Source organism: Antedon mediterranea, chromosome 7 (genome assembly GCF_964355755.1).
Source record: "Antedon mediterranea chromosome 7, ecAntMedi1.1, whole genome shotgun sequence".
Lineage (NCBI taxonomy): Eukaryota > Metazoa > Echinodermata > Crinoidea > Comatulida > Antedonidae > Antedon > Antedon mediterranea.
The window spans coordinates 25,632,268-25,650,812 of NC_092676.1; the positions used below are offsets into that span (position 1 = coordinate 25,632,268).

The following is an 18,545-nucleotide window of genomic DNA, read 5'->3' on the forward strand; positions in this document are numbered from 1 at the left end:
CGAACTACGACTAAAGTCCGGTTTAAGAATACGGGCGTAGGTCAGTACATTAAAACATTTGTTCACACATCTTTTTGCAGATATAAAGTTTTAAAATATTTTCAAAATTCTAAAATTAAGTTCCTATCAGTTCCTGTTAAACTAAGATAATGTTAAATTCTACTTTTACTTCTTTATAAAATAAAAGAAAAAAATGTTAAATTCTCAATGAGTGACAGGAAAAGATTTTCTTTCATTACTGAAAATTAGTCCGAGAAAAAAATGTATCCGAGAAAAAAAAAATATCTTCAGAAATGATAAATTTAATCAGGAAGATCCAGGTCTCAAAAACATCCCGAGGCACGCTCTAATAATATTTTCTGTTTTAAAACGTTAATATATTAAGAAAGTTACTTTTCATATCTAATAAAATACAATAATTAAACTTTAAAAATATTACAAAGTTATGATTTCTTATTTTTCATTTATCTGTTTTTGTATCTCAGAGCAAACATAATTTCTGTGTATTTTTATACAGTACGCAAATGACAATATATTGAAGACATTTTCCACTGATGAATATATTTATGGTTTTCACAGGAGGTTGAGCTTAACTTGCCAAAAGTTATAATCTTTTTAGTAGTAGCCGGCATTATAATATTTTAAACTATGTATACAGTAGGTATGACACGCCATGTGTGCCAAAATGTTTTTCTTCTTTAGAACCTACTATAGACTACAGTACTATAGGTATAATATTAAGGAAGGATATGGATGATCATTGTATGTACTGTACAACTTTCATTCTTTAAACTACTGTATCGATGACTATTTTTCTCGCCTAATAACACACTTACACTTTGTGTGTTATCTGCTTCCAACCAGGGCGAAAATGATCCAGGATATAATAAGGGGTACTAACCTCAAGTTGATTATATCCAGGGACCTCTTCTAAACTCAAGTCCACTTATAATTATAATTTAAGAATCAGGTTAATTCTAATATTTACAGTATTTGTGTAAAACCTTTAAAAATTACTACTGTAGCTTGCTTAAAATTAAATAATTCAGCACGAGTAGTGTAAAAATACTGTACATGCTACTGTACAAACAATCTACAGTAATACTGTAAAAATACTGTACATGCTACTGTACAAAAAAATTACAGTAATACTGTAAAAAATACTGTATATGCTACTGTACAAATAATCTACAGTAATACTGTAAAAATACTGTACATGCTACTGTACAAACAATCTACAGTAATACTGTAAAAATACTGTACATGCTACTGTACAAACAATCTACAGTAATACTGTAAAATATTGTACATGCTACTGTACAAACAATCTACAGTAATACTGTAAAAATACTGTACATGCTACTGTACAAACAATATATACTGTACTGAAATGATTCCACAATACAACTTGCCACTATGAATACTGTATCACACGCCACCAAGCCTGCCTTATTTATGGAGTCACGTCTGTTTCGAAAACTAACATTTATACCGTAAATTGTTCTGCAGTTACAAAAGGATCCACAGAAGTCTTGCCACAACTAACAGCGAGCTTGCCTTATCTATAGCAAGCCAGTCAACAGAGTATTAGCTAAGGACGACTGTTGTAAGTGGTGCCACCAACGCAAATTAAGGTATCCTGACGGTTCATAATGCAAAGTTTTTTTTAGTGTCTACAGCGTACTCAGTAAGGAAATATAATCTGTCAATACATTATTGTTGGTCAAGGTTTTAACCATTAAAACCACTTTTGTATGTAGTACGCCACATATCTTTCAATAGAGTTTCTTCCGTCGTTTAATAACTATTGTAATTTACACAAAATTAAATTAATAATTTTTTGTATTCTTTCCATTCAACCATAGTATTGAAAGTTCTTTAAAGGAGAAAGTAGTTGGTTAATTCAAGAACAGGTTAATTCTAATTTTCAGTTATTTTGTAGAGTATACAAACTTTTAAAACATGTACAGTAACTATACTCAAAATTACTGTACTCAAGGGAACTCCAGGAAGGGAACTCCAGGGAGGGAACTCCAGGAAGGGAACTCCAGGAAGGGAACTCCAGGAAGGGAAATCCAGGAAGGGAAATCCAGGAAGGGAACTCCAGGAAGGGAACTCCAGGAAGGGAACTCCAGGAAGGAAAGGGTGAATTCCTGTGATGGGATGCCTGAATTACTGGAAAGGGAAATGAATACAACTGGGAGGGGGAAAGGGTAAACTTCTCAGAGGGGATATTTGATACTATAGAATGTTTAGAATATTTAGAAAACTCGGATCTCAGATATATCTGAGATTTCTAGACACCCAATGTTGGGATAACAATTTTGAAGTACAGTAGGTCATACTCCCAAGCAATTAAAAAAAACACATTCACATTGTTACTATAGTATAGCTTTAGGGTACGGACATGCCTCCTCATTAAATTTTAAAGTTGTACTGTAAAAGTTCACTCAACCTTTATACAGACAAAGATACAATTTCATAATAAAAACAGCTATACCAATAAAATAAAATAAAATTAAGAATGATGCTTTCTTATTAACACAATTATGTAAAAAATAAATATTAAAATTCAAATTTAAGGGTATTATATTTGCCAAATAATTAAAGCTGACCATGTTATTTTGATTACCACAAGCCTTTGTTTTATCTTTCAGTTTCATCAGCATTTGAACACCCATTAAACACACAATCGCAGTAGGTCAACGACCATCAAGTTATTGACCCAAGTTTCATCTGGTATTGAATTTCAAGATTTCTAGTATGATGATGTTTTCGGCACTTTTTTTAGATGAAAGTGTTAAAACATATTTTTGATATTAGTCATATTTTATGGTCATTGAAATCTTAAAATATATTATTAGGGTCAAGACGATTATTCTATGTGACTGGTTAAGTTAAAAAGCTATTATAAAGTTTGAAAGATATTATTTCGGAGTATAGGCATTGTAATTACAGTCTGGGTCACTGACTTTACTGTATAGTACCTCTGAATTATGAATTTGATAGATATAGTCGTATTACGAGTCTCAATTTTTTTCCTTTTTTCCGTGTCATACGCATGTAATAGTGAGAAACTTGCCTAATTCCAGGATTGATGGATATCCTATAACTAAAGCTCTGTCTACACTATCAAACTAGTTTGAGAAAAAAAGTGTGAAGTGCCCAAATAAGGAAGTGATATACTCAAATATGGTAGTGATATCACATCATCATGTCCATATATGGGCACATAAAGACAGAGCTTTAGTCTCATTTGAGGTTAGGAAGTGGAGCAGAAAACGTTAATTTAAAACCCTGACACACTAAGTCAGGATTGAACCCAGGACCTTGGGATTGGAAGGCAAGCAAGTTAACCATCCTGCTCCAACCATTTTTATACCGATTAATATTTATTATCCGTTCCTTTCTGTACAATATTTTGACCAAATATAGAATATAAATTGTCTTACAAAAATATGATTTTCAAATCAATGCTAAGAAAAGAAAAATAGTTTCAGTTTTACAAACAAAACAAACATATCTGGAAGTGCGTATTGATTGCTTCCACCAGTTATGATCTATTGTTAATATCTGACAAAGTTTATTATTCAAATAATACAATACATAACTACACAATGATAAGGAAATGAAATAAAATAAACATGTTGGACATGTAATATCCGTCAATTAGTTGTATTACATCACGTTCACAGATTTGAAGAAGAAATGTGAAGTAGTCTACAGTGTTTTAAACAGCCTGTTGATGGGTAATTACAAAAATGGTTAAACTCTACTTTGAGACTCTGACTGCACTACAAATACACTACAACAGGAAGATGCGGGTCCAATCAAAACCAAACAGCTTGTTTCTATTGAACAGAATATGGAATAGTATATTTGAAGAATTCCTATTTCCTTGCCAGCAGAAATATCACAAAAAAGAACTGATCTTAAAAACTGTTTTTAACCCTAAATCAGGTTCCATGGAGAAATTTCGCAACGCAGTAATAGTCTCAATTTGATCTATCTACAGTACAGTAACTGACTATTCTCTGTGGATACAGTAATATTATGACGTCAATGCAAAGGTTATTTCTGTGGCCACAACCAACATTAACATTACACTTATGAAATATTAAAACTTTGATTACGCTGAAACTATGAAAATATATTAATTTTGTCAAATAATCATATTCAGTAACATTAATTACTGTTGTACAATAGACCTACAGTATCACAGCTTTTGTAGACCCATCTGGAAATAATAGGGTATATGTAAAATAACAATAATAGTGTGATTTTGTGTGAAATAAAAACAATAGCTAATTGTTTAAAAACTGGTCTTTGGTCTGTGTACAGCACATGATCTTACAATACAATTTCCATCACCCACCAAATATACCATATGTGTGCATATATACCATATGTGTGCATATATACCATATGTGTGCATATATACCATATGTGTGCATATATACCATATGTGTGCATATATACCATATGTGTGCATTGAAAATAAAAACCTAGCTGAACTACCTAAGTAATACAGTACATTTTATTTTCCATTTGAATTGAAAGATGGTAAAATTGACATTTGAAAGGAGACTGATACTGTACCTATAAATTATACAGTATGTTGGTCATGTAGCCTAATTAAGAAAATAGCTTGAAATAAGCATCACTACTTATATTTACATTTTATATTAATATCTCATACTTTGTGTAAATATATTAATTTACAGATATTCATGATAATGAACAATTAAACCAATAGATTTAATCTTGTTCAACAATAATATCACAGGTTTATTTGGTTAGAAATTCCAACATGGTTACGGTATACCAGATCATAGAGATATTATAGTTCACAATAAAGTCAATGCTTCTAAAAGGGCAAAGGGCACTCTCAGTCTGAATTGTCTGGTTATATTCAGAAAGTCACAATTTTCAAGATGTATTATAAACATTAAAATAATAAAAAAGCATTTACAACGCCTAATCAATGATTGCTCATAGGCGCAGTACATATGTATAAAACCATTTTAAGAATTAAAACAACTTTAGACAGCAAGTAAAGATACCATAAAGGTCTACGACAATTAATTGGAAGTATGGAAACTGATTCTTTGTAAGGATTTACATGGGTCATAGTCATCCTAAATCTATTGTGATTTTTGTATAATACAGACTATATGTAGATTAAAAAAAAAAAAACATCATAAAAACAAATGCGAAAATGTTTCAGTCTCAAGTTCTCAGAGAGATGGATTTCGAGACAGTTGACTGTACTATGGATAAAATAGTTCATAGACATGACGACAACAAATGTTTTTGGTTGCCAAACACCTGAGAAAAGATGCAAATATTGACTACATGCTTCGGGCAAACACTTACCACACATCAAACAGAATAATCTGAGTAATATCCAGTTTGTTAATTCCTATAATTCCGAATGAGGCAAGTAACAACTTAATATTGCACTATTATAGCTACTAACACCCTAACAATACAGTCTTCCTAGCATGTGATTACCTGGTTGACTATTATTGCTATATCCCTCCCGATTGTTCCGCATCATTGCACAATATCAATATATTCTTACTGGCTATTATTGTCCCTAATGAAGTCTTTGTACTAATATATAGACCACCATTCATACATTAACTTAGTACTAGTAGTGCGTTCAATAGATTTTCCATTCACTTGAACATATCACATGTGCTGGTTCCTAATTCTATTATTTATGGAAATATCCTATAAGATATGTTGTTTTGATAGAGTTCAATGACCTCATTATACTATTTACTATTTTTACCACTTGTTAAGTTTAAACTGCTATATATTTTTTTTTTTTTTACAAAATACAAGTATAATTTTTCTAAAAATGAATAGTACACCAGATATGTGACATTTCCTTCCAAAAACAATTGAACCCCATTATACTGTAATTTTTTATCCTAAATTATATAATTATATATTCTAGGTTCTTTTTATTTTTTTAGTAATGTGTTTTGTTGTGGGTCCCTACGAGACAAGTTTTTAACTTCTAGAAGGGATCCATGATAATAATGACTACCAATTACTGCTTTATCTATGTTCACTTTAATATCTTTTTTCTATTTTGTATATATTCATTCATTATCTAAATAAATATTATCTGAATCTGAATCTGAATCTAACATGAATGAGTTTTACTGTACTTTTATACAATCACATATCATTAAAATAATCAGGCTCAGAATTCAAGATTTTCCTGCAAAATATCACTCCTAATTAACATTTTCCTGTGAGCTGCATGTACAGTAACCATGAATTAATTAAATGTAGTCTTAATAGAATCTAATTAAAAGATGGTTAACATAAAAAAAACTCAAGAAGTAATTATACAGGAAGCCTTTAAGCTCTGTCTACACTATCAAACTAGTTTGACAAAAAAATGTGATGTGCCCAAATATGGTGGTGATATGTCTAAATATGGTAGTGCTATGACATCATCATGTCCATATATGGGCACATCACATTTTTTGTTACATAAAGTTTGATAGTGTAAACAGAGTTTTAGATAATAAAATATCATAGACAGGCTAAAAAAGGCTAGTTCAGCTAAAAACGGAAATTAAAATTGATATTTTGTTATTTAATCTTTCCAATAATTTCATTTCATAATTATCAATTATAGTAAATTATACAGTATTATTGTAAATCAATGACAAATAAGGTAAATATAACACACTAAAGCATAAATTGTTTGCATTTTCCAAATTTGTTTGATTATTGTGTTTGATTTCTTCCTTTCCTTGAAAAACACACACATTTTCAATATATACATTTAAAATATTTATAATATACTTAATATTACTTAAGTCATTGTCGGCCGACTAAAAACAAGTCCTACTGTAATAAATAACACTGCAATTATTGAACAAAACATCAAAACATATTTAACATGGCTAATTACTCCTGACTTGACAGCAGAAATAGATTTGTCAAACAAATCAATGGGTTCAATACTCATTCAGGTAGCAATACAATCTTAAATTGAACCAATGTTCTGCGTCAGTAAATATCAAAGAAACAATTTCTTTTATATTCACAAGTTGCTTGTCATTTATTCAATACCGATACTATTTTTTAACAATTGGATTTAAAAAAATTGTTAGAAAAATAGTTTAACAAAAGAATATAGTACCTGGGGTTTTCAAGAAATTTAAATGCAACAATTTTACTTTATTTAATTTTTTAAAGATGTATTTCCCCAAAAACATGAAAAATGACGATTAATAAAATCAAGCTAATCCCTTCTGCAGAAAAAGTGAATAACTATTTAATATGAAACATAATTTTTTCATGAAAACAAAATATCATAACAAAAAAAATGCTTGACAAGATTAGAATACTAAATCTATTAAAAACTAAAACAAAATGCGTATTTTAAGGTTTTTAATAAGGTATATTTCGTTCACTAAACTTTTATGTGACCTTAGCTCAATATGTAGGAAGCTACAATAGATTAAAGATAATCTTGGTTTATAATAGATTCCAGAATATCGTATCAAAAAGGCCAACTTATGAAATTGAAAGTGTCATAAAATTGTTCATGACAAGAAGAGCTAATTTAATTTAGCTCTTGAAAATAAAACTAATTCTCTTTCTTAATCTTAGATTTTGATAAATTATTTATTATACTTTTTTCATGTTATTAAACAGTAAGTTTTTGTTAATGCTTGTGTTCAATGTCAAAACCTACTTGGTCAGTAGTTAGGGGTGGGTCAGGGGGTAAGATTTTGAACATATGAAATATGAAAACATGGTTTATACATGGACCTATGTTTTATTATAGGTTGCCTAATAACACTACATTCTATAGAAGATCATGTGTACAACAACAACAAATCTGTTTAAAGCAGCATGTGAACTGTTCAGAATCCATATGGAAAGATAAAATTCCTAATCAATGAAAAGTTTAAACCTAAACCAAACTGATTTCACATCATGTACAGTATAATACATAATACAAAGTTAAGAATCCGTGCCTTACCTGTTGGTAGCCTACTACACGGCGTCTAGGTGGAACCGACACCCCACGCATTATACAACATGTGTATGGGCATCCATAGAAAGAAATAAGTTAATATGCACATAAACTATCGGAGACAAACGACTTGACGCCGCAGTGTTCGCCAACTCTACTGTGACATATTAGTCGGAAGATAACGATTAACTGCTAAATGACAAATTCCATAATGAGAACGAAGATTTAAACTGTCAGCGATCTAATGACGAGGATCATCAGGAGAATATCAAAAATTATACACGCAAAGCTTTTAAAATGGTGAATAATGTGTTAAAGTCAAAAACACACAGACTTTGGCAATGTTGACTTATAATTACTAAAGCTAGGCACGAACATCCAGATATTACTTTGCTGAGATATTTGTTTTAAAATCTAATTACGATATTAGAACACGGATTGGTAAACAAAATGAACTATAGGTACATAGAAATGTTAACATTAAAGCCCGAAAAACAGCATTATATAAATCCAAGGAACATCCCAAACAACAAGCTAAACCTTTTCTTCAACAATGTGATAATATTGAAAAACAATCGCTTTACACACACGATGTAAATTGTCTTTAAAATCCTAAAAGTTTAGATCCACAGAATATAAGTTAGTACTGTATATAAGCAATAAGCACCAAAATCAATCTGTATATTTGGTGTCCTGCGCTGACATCTGTTGTATAGTAATACATATTCAATAGGCCGTATTGTCAATGATACTGTGTTAATGCGAAGGTTTTTTGCTTTAGGATTCTGCCGATTTGACTGTAAATCAATGGAATGATAAAGCCAAGCCCACACATGTGCTATTCTGAGGATTATTAATCTACAGTACAGCAGAAAAAGGTTAAATCGTGTCAAAATAACTAATGAATTGTAACAGATTTTTGAATATTAATGATGTTCATTTCTGTTAATTAGTCTCAAGTTACATAATTTATTCATTAAAAAAACCAAAAAATAATATAACAGTTAATAATAATAATTTATATCTCAACCGTAGGTTGCAACAGTAAATATGGTTGAGATATAAACCATTATATTTTATTTTTATTAACAACCGATTGAATCTTTCCAAGGATTAATTAAACCATACTTGTTTATTAAAGGAAAACCTTTTGAAATAATGTTACAAAACTTTGGTAGTACGCATCAATGAAAATTGATATACTTTAATTAATACTGTAAGGTCAAATGATAATAGGAACGTTTTATATTCGAGTCTCAAATGAAGTCACATATTTTACTGTAATTTACTTGTATGTGGTGTCAAAATAAATTCAAGACATTTTTTTCCATCCAACGAACAGTAAAGACGAAATAAATATAATACAGATTGTGAAATAAAATGAATGAATGAAAAATGAATGAATGAATGAAACAAACAAGTGGACAAAAGCAGAATTCCAAAAATATAAAAATCTTATGGCGGGATTGCTTAAGTTTTTTCTTTAAATTACAGAAAACCTTAATCTCTAAATTGAATTGTTGTATTTCAAACATCTTGTCAGTGAAGAGAAATAAAATGTTGATTTATTTGAAGTTGTAAAATATAATGTACAACTGATTCTAAAAATATAAAACTAGGATAAGAACTATTACACATTAAACAAAGATGCTGGTATATAAAATAGACAGAAATAGAATGAGAAATGAATTAAAAAGAAGGTCGACATAAAAATACTTCTTGGCAGAAAATATCAACATACAGTAGTACAATGCATCCAAAATTATAAATTTTAAAATAGTTTATCCATCCTGTAATGTAATGGGTGAGTTACTTGCTGTTGGATGCGAATAAAAACAGATAATTTTTTTAAAACTATTATTACAGGTAAGTCGTGTACAGCACTTGAGAGAAAAATTTGAGAGAAAAAAAGATATTTCAACCAATTTATTTTTACTTTTTAAATACAAATATTATACTAGATGATTCTCTATTTTATTCAACATGAGGCTCTGTCTTTGCAATCCCTATTGAAGACAACATTCTTTTAACACAATAGAAATGAATGTACTGTACTAACCATACAGTACATACTTGTATCTAAATGTATGTAAAAAACTGCAACTCTAACTCTCAGTAAGTCAACAAGACCGAATCAATTGCTACTGAAGCTTAAAAAATTTAATAATTGATAGAAAATAATAATTGTAACTTCTTTTCTTCTTCTCAAATAGTACGAAATTAACCAAGTTTTCAAACATCCTTTAATAAATAAATGATTGGAGGTGGGTAGACATTTTGTGACGTTTGTTGCGATGTCCCTGAAAAGGTTTTAATATTGTTTGGGTTTGGTATTTTCAAGGTAGACCAAATTATTAATATTTCTAAGGAACAAACAAGCTAACAGGAATAATATGGTTCTTCCTACACAAGTTTACCAAATAGCAATCACATTAGTTAATTATTGATATTAATTATTAACTGGTAAAAATATTAATGAATTAAATATTGTTAGTTAAAAATAAACAAGTAAAATTTGAAAATGTTTATGACCAATATTTGAAGTTAAAGCAATTTTAAAAAAAATAAAAATTTAATATTTGAATTCAAACAATCTACAATGAAAGAAATAATGAAAAAAAAAGTGTGTTAGGTAAAATACAAAAAAAATAAAAAAAATTTTCTAGCAAAATATGGAAAACAATCCAGAAACATAATTGAAAATATGCTTCACGTGATATAAACTTTAAATTCAAGACACAGGAAAAAGAAAAATAATTCATTAAAAAAGACATTAATATTTTTATCATCATAAATGAAAATTCTGAACGACTAAAATGGAAACTGGAATGAAATGAAACTAAAAGAATGATAACGCATGCGTAATGAATTCTGCATACCTTGGTCATCTGCTGCGGCACCGGCGACGAAGAACGAAACTGTAAATCAACTGGATCTGGATCAACCGACAACACATCAATCGCGCATCGCTTAATAGAATCATCTTTAAAATCAGAAAGCAAACTCTCGACGGATGACGCAGAATTTATACTGTTTAAACTATCCGTCTTGTGAAGAAGATTTGGAACTTCTAGATGTTGTGGATCGAACGAACGCCTACGTAAAGCGTCCAATTCACGCTGTTCGCGACTTTTTCGTTTGTTCCAGTTACGGAGGTGTTGATATTTCAACGCACCCCCGCCGTTGGGCGTCAACAAATTGTCATCAAGAACCGGTATTACTGTCTCCATACTTAGTAGTTAATAATCAAAAATACTGTAGTATGATATACGGTTTGTTGAGATTTGTGCAATAAATATATAATTTTGGTGATTAATATAAGAACAATTGGTTTAAATTCAGCTCCTCCAGATTTGATAAAAACTAATGAAACATACTGTACTGCGTTTCTATAAGGAATGAAAGAAAAAATGCTATCGAAAGATGACATTGAAAATAAACAATGGACTAAATAAACTAAACAAACACTAACAATATCACTTTCTAATATCATTTAGCTTGTTGGAAATTCTTCTATACTTGATTAATCTAGCATCTTTAAATTTGTTTTTCCTGTGTTGCTATGGTTTTAAAATAAACATTGTTTAACACACACTTTTCCTAAAATATCAATCTCACAGAACATATTTGAATTATAAATCTAAATATGTTTAAATCAAACTTTTTTTAAATAATAAAAATTTGTTATAAATAAACACTAACAGGAAAACAATAAGTAGTAAGTACCAATTAAAACAATTGCTTACAAATGAACTAAAATAAAAATAAAACAAACAGTTAATTATTTTTTAGTATTCCTTCTATAAAGACAAAATAGCAAACAAAAATTTAAAACAAAAATTACATACAAAAACTGAAAAAAACTCCTGAATACTACCAGCAATAATATTGTTTAGTCCTCTAGGCTTTGATTGAAAATGAACTACCACATGAAAAAACAAGCATGCTCCTCTGGGCTGCTGAGTAATTACAACAATATGTTTAAAAACACACCCCTAAACAATGGCTGTTTGTTGTACGGCTCCTCACCACAGAGTCAAAGGAAAACACACAACTTCCTATCGACCTTTCCTACTTTTTTTCCTGAAGGCATAAACAATCCTACTCAACACCTATCTACAATTAATTAAATTAAATTCCCTTCCTTTGGGAGAGATTCAAACCATTTAATACTGGAACGAAAATTATACATCTGTATTTAAGGACTCTATCGGGGTTAAGAAAATTTATGAATTTAACACAATTTAAGATGTTTCTTGGGAATTGAATCTCTTTGTATAGATATCATCTCCTTTTAAGGATGAAAAATAAAACCTTATTTGTATACTTACACCATCCAAGTAAAACGTGTTACAATTGACTCACGTTTTGAATCAAACAAAGGAACTGTAGTTTTGCAGTCAAGAATATATTGTTTGCTTTTTTTCTGTAGACTGTATTCCTCCTACCAAAACAATGCTTTATGAATGTACTATACCACTACCAAGGGCCTGTGTAAATTATTATGGCCTCTGGCATGACCTTGGCTAGTTTCAGTGACTTATGATGAGTCATACAAGATTATGCTGGGCATCCCTAATAAACAGAATACAAAGACCTATAACTAGAAACCTAACAGTCTTCTCATTAACAAACAGGTCACAAACTGGACTATTCTATTATGAAATAGGTAAAATATATAATTAATAAGTTCTTGTATCTATTACGTCATCCAATGTTAAAATATGAATATGGAATATTGCTTCCTCAATTTAAATGTAACAAGAGCAGTTGTGTAGTTGTGATGTTATTATGACATCATTTATAAGGTTGTGGGTCAATGGCAACCAGATGGTTTAATAAAGAAAATAGTACTACTACTTAAGTACAGAATTAGACATTCCGAGAAGAATTACTAACATTATTTAATAATAATAAAAATTATACAAAGACAGCTATTGTGATATTTAATGACAATGACATTTCAATTTGTACTGTATACTAGGAAAAAAGAGTTACCGTCCAGTGAAATACTAGAAATTGAATAATCTTTTATGCGGTAAAGATGAAGAAATCTGTGAAAAAAATAAGAAAAAGCCCACACAAATGAGATTCGAACCTTGCTTCAAATTCGATCGCCCGGGGTAGATCCTGGATTTCAATTAAGTCAACCTTATATCTCAAATTTTAACCCCTTGTTTACTTTTACTATTTATTTTTTTCAGTAATTTGCCTTTGGATTTACACATATATATTTATAAAAATTTGATGAAGTGTGAAAATCAAAGTATTCACTTTGAAAATTAAATTCTAATCAAATTAAAGTTTTCCATTTTCATTGATTTTAAAATTGCCCTTGAAGGTTTTATGTCGTGCGCCATGGTCTTCTAAAGGAAGGAAACTTTATAGCAGTGATAAAACTTGTTTTTAATACGGCTTGACAACGCATGACCTTCTTTTAAATAATAATGATCTAAAGTAATAAACTTTAGGATGTTTTCTTATGTAAGAAAGGACATTGTTTCTCTCTACATTATCAAACTAGTTTGAAAAAAAAAAGTGAGATGTGCACAAATATGGTAGTGATATGCCCAAATATGGTAGTAATATGACATCATCATGTACATATATGGGCACATCACATTTTTCTGTCACATAAAGTTTGATAGTGTAGACAGAGCTTTTGTTGGGATATTTGTTAGGTGCAATGCAAATAGAATAGTGATTTCTTTGACAAATATGGCCAAAATATTTCGAGTTTGAGTGAGAAAATGCGCAGTTTGGATCAAGCTAATTTACTACAGTATATCAAAGTTTTTTTGTTAAATTTATATTTAGAAACATTTAAATAAATACTATGCCCTTGTCCTTAAAACTACAGATTATCCATAAGAAACTATAGAGGGCGTTATAACACTAAAGTATACAGGCAAAAGCATGTAGATGGAATATACTTTGTTTAATGATATCGGGATTGATATGACTCCTTGTTAGTGCTCGTTATTAAAAAGCTGTGCTTTGCTATTCCTTTCAGACAGAGCTAACCACAGTATAGAATGACATAAGTCACGTTTTGCAGCTTATTTTCCATATTAGCCACAAAACCACTCTACTAAAAAATGTATTACCTGATACCATGGTCTATGACCATAACAGAGCTTCGGTGAACAAATTTTAATGCAGAGACTTGATAAAGCTTCCGTTTTCGGGTTATTTTTCAAGTTAAAGTACAGAAAAAATGTATTTTAAGTGGAGAGAGTGGAGACAAATAATTCTTGGTCCTCTCTCTATATTACGGTTTTCAATGTCAGATAATGCTTTGTACGTCTTTTCTTTATTTTTCTTTATTGTTGTATGTATATGTTTCATATGGACAGTTTATTGAATTGAATTGAATAACCTGTTATCAATTGTTAAATGACTGGAACATTTCTAGACAAACATTTTTCTTCAGATTCAGATTTATTTGGTCCTTGCAGAAATTCATGACAGTTATTCAAACTTTGAATAACTTTCATGAATTTCTGCAAGGACCAAATAAATCTGAATCTGAAGAAATAAATTAAAACATCTAATTAATTGAAAACAAATATGAATTTGTGTGGTAAAAAAAATATAACAGGAAATCTATGAGTTTAAACAATCCAACACCAAACGAAATGTAAAATGTTGAACCTGGGTGGTTTGACATCAGTGAACATATGTATTGTAATAATACCGATGATATTAATAATATTAAAGACAGAACATTAATCTTACCATTGTCATTTATTGATGATTGATGACTGAACAATCACGAATAGACTTAATAAATATCCACAAACAAAACCGATCAGATCTATCAGAACATTCAGCACAACAAGTGAACATCTAGAGAAATCCACAAACCACCAAGTCTCTATATAAAGTCATATGATCTACACAGTAGATTCTTCACCAGATAAATATACACAAATGTAACACATTATGCTGAGATACTATTTCTATTACTTCCTATATTGAGTACTATTTCATAGTGGCTGTCTGTTGCATACACCGTTCATATGGCAACAACAGCCTTTAGGGGATAGGGGTAGGATCTGCAACATGTGCTCACAGTACAGGAAGTCATAAAGCTTACATTTCAATAGACAGGCTGTCACTGGTTATCGACTAACCATCACATTTTAAAGAGTGATGATTGAGCCTACTAGATATTCACTGTCGTACGAAATACATGTGTATATGCATGTGTATTATAAATTAATTTGCATTTTGTTTATAAAGTGATAATTGTATTTAAGTATTAAATAATTCAAATAAAATTTATTGTAAATTATATTTGCAGTTTTAAGTCTATAACTTAATTATAATTTCTCTATTTGAGTGGTATTATTGTTATCAATTATTATTGTCAATTGATTTGTATTTGAACAAATTTATATTTTATAAAATTAATTAAATATTCATGAAGTCAAAATATATGTAGGTACTGTAGGCTAATATAAATATCTTAAATCACCACGTCCCTCCATCCACCCCACATTTCTTTCTTCTAACAATATTTGAAATTGAGCTATAGCTTGGTGGTTAACATGCTTGCCTTCCAATCCCAAGGTCTGGGGTTCAATCCTAGTGCCAGGGCTGTAACTCATATTTCAACTCCACTCCCTAAAAGCCTCAAAACTTAGTTTATAAACACGATAAATTATGAAATAGTTTATTCATCCTGTGTAATTGGCGAGTTTGTACTCACTGTTGGATTTGTATGAAAAAAAAAATCACTTGCATTGCAATAAGCAGATTTATATGTTTACTCGCTCTATGATTAAGACCCAACTTTTAACACTGTCAGCAAACCCTTTGCTTACCTTTGAATGCTTTTGCTCACACATATTCATAGATTCTTCACCTTTAACAATATCTTTGAATTCAGCTTCTCTCACATCAGATCCGCCTATATCTATATCATCATAATAATCCATTACTTTACTGTTTTCTTCAGTTTTTGATCTTTTCAGTACATTTTTGAAATGGCTCCACTGAACACTTGATTTCTGCATTTTGTTTATCGCAGATGACTGATTCGGTTCCAATTTCTCTTGCGAGGTTTTCCTGCCAAATTTCTGTTTTTGTTCTTTAACAAAATTGTTTGATCTGAGTTGTCCATCTAAACTATCTTTAGCATTCTCAACATGATCTATATCCTTTGTTTTAAACGCATTAGAAAATTTATCTAACTCTTTAGATTTTCTATATTCTTGATTTGATGGCTGGTCAGAAAGATAACTGGAATTTGTGATATCTGGACTAACGCCTCTACTTGAGTTTACGATAGTAGGGTAGATCCAAGTGTTTGGAGCAGGACTTCTCACTGATCTCATAGTATGACTAGCTAAGGATGTATCGGCAGAAGGACTAGATACAACTTCGCCCTCTTCAGTACTTACTGAAATATTTCCACTTGTTGTTTCTGGTGGACTGACATCTAGACTGCCATTTAAAGATGGTTCAGTAAAGGAGTCACTCTGTAATATCCAATTTAAGGATTTGTTTGGCCAACGCCATATTTCACAGTTGATGTGTTTGTTTAAATCTTCTGGTAAAGACTGACATCTTCTGGTACTGGTTCCTTGAGATTGGTGATTTTGTTTACTATACAGCGTCTTTGGAGGATATGTTAAATGTTTTAAATTAGAGGGTGCTTTCTTGTTGGGAAAGTCTTGACCGACAGTTATAGTTGGCTTTTTAGACGACAAATTGTCCTGAGTAGAATAGGATAAATTAGAGGATGCTTTCTTGTTAGGAAAATCTTGACCGACAGTGACAGTTGGTTTTTTAGATGGCACATTGTCCTGAGTAGAGGAAGATGAAATATTTAATTCAGCTTTACTTGAAGGATTTGTCAAATTCTCAGAAGTCACACGTCTTTTTAAGTTGGAATAGAGTCTGTCAGGACTGATTGATTTTACATTTGACTTTTGAGATTTTGAAACTGCTTCTTTAAAGGAAACAACGTTTTGTGTTTCATTATATTTTGATGGTAGCTCCAATGGCTGTGACAATTTTTGTGAAGATGGAATATTTCCAGTGGAAAGACTTTGCGTTGCTGACATTTCATTTTTAAAAACATGGCCTCCTGGTGACATCTGCTTTCGAGGATGATCTCTATGATTCTTCACAAAATGCACTTGCAGTGATGAAGTCTGTTTTTGGACACTACGATTCTTCAAAACATTGTCTTTTGAAGAAATCTGTTTTTTAGAAGAATCAACTGTAGACTTTTTAGAAATGTGGAAGCTATTTCTTGGTGAAACAATTTTTCGAGAAGCATCAACTCTACGATGATCTTGAGTTTTTGATGGAAAAGGTTTATGCGAAGTATTAGTTAAAGACTGCTTAGAAATATGAACTTGGTTTGTTGTTGCAACACTTCCTTTTCGATTAATATTACTAGAGCTTTTTGAAACATGGACTTTTTCTGCTGAAACAGTTCTTTGAGATGCTGAACTTCTAATAGGAATGTGGTGAGAAGATGTTGATTGTTTCGATGTAGGCCTACTATGATTGTTAGAGAAATTTAATTGTTTTCTAGATGTAATCTGTTTCTGAATATGATGACTATTATCAACGTGTCTTGATGAAGGTTGTTTTTCCGATGTAGTCATTCTACTGTTTACAGAAACAGACATTTGCCTAGTTGTATTCTTTTGTTTTGGAATACTCGTCCTGGAAGATATTGCAGCAACATAGTTTTTTGATGAACTTTGATTTTGAGAAGAAATATCTCCAGAATGTGATGTTCTCCTCTGCTGAGTAGTTCTAGGCTGTTTCAATTTAAGATTTTCTCTACTATATGGCAATTCCTTTGTTGCATCTTGTTCGTGCTTTCTTGCAGAAATTGCTGACTTAACCTTATCATGTTTCTGGGTTATATATAACATAGAATCTTTCTGTTGTTTAAAATGTACCTGACCATTTCTTGACTTTGGTCTACTTCCAATATCACACATGCCATTTGCAGCACTTTTTCCTCTACTGACCTCATGCCTAAATCTATTTTCCGCTACATCTTTTCTTTCAATATAATCCACTTTAAGTATTTCATCTGGAGACTTAATATTTCTTTGCGATGAAACATCACCACTGGATCGCCAAAGTTTTGATAGTAGAGACATTTAGATCTTCTTGCTTAAACACTCAATAGTAAGTCCACATTATTTAACTCTAACCACTTGTAAACAGAAATTCAATCCTTTTATTACCATCTATTAATAAATAGCAAACACAAACCTATAGATGTATGAACAATTCCAAGGAACTCGCATAGCAACTATTTACACAAGGTTTTCATGAGAATAAACACTGATAGTAATGAATATTGACAATATTTCCTCTTGTAATAAGACCATGTTTTCACCGACAAAATGTTATCAAGATGTTGACACACTGATGCACAAGAACCAATTGAATATGCTCCAATTGTAAAGACTGTGAAAAGACTAATTATATCTCAACTCCAAGGGAACATAATTTAAACATAAACTGCCATTTTATACTGTACCCAGACCTC

General features: G+C 30.7%; 1 protein-coding gene across 5 annotated transcripts in view; it reads right to left on the reverse strand.

Moving 5' to 3' along the window:
• LOC140054461 (rho family-interacting cell polarization regulator 2-like) overlaps positions 1-18,545 on the reverse strand; it is a 42,867-nt gene that overhangs the window by 21,470 nt on the left and 2,852 nt on the right. The window contains exon 1 of one of the 5 annotated variants that reach the window (XM_072099452.1): positions 10,894-11,259. The exons of 1 other annotated variant lie outside the window; for it this stretch is intronic. In XM_072099452.1, the coding sequence (XP_071955553.1) occupies positions 10,894-11,244 (351 nt within the window). In that variant the 5' untranslated portion in view covers positions 11,245-11,259. Of the gene's footprint in view, positions 1-5,376; positions 5,492-5,514; positions 5,708-8,020; positions 8,156-10,893; positions 11,260-18,545 lie in introns of those variants that run through there. 3 more of the 5 variants (XM_072099455.1, XM_072099457.1, XM_072099456.1) reach the window with 3 other exon arrangements.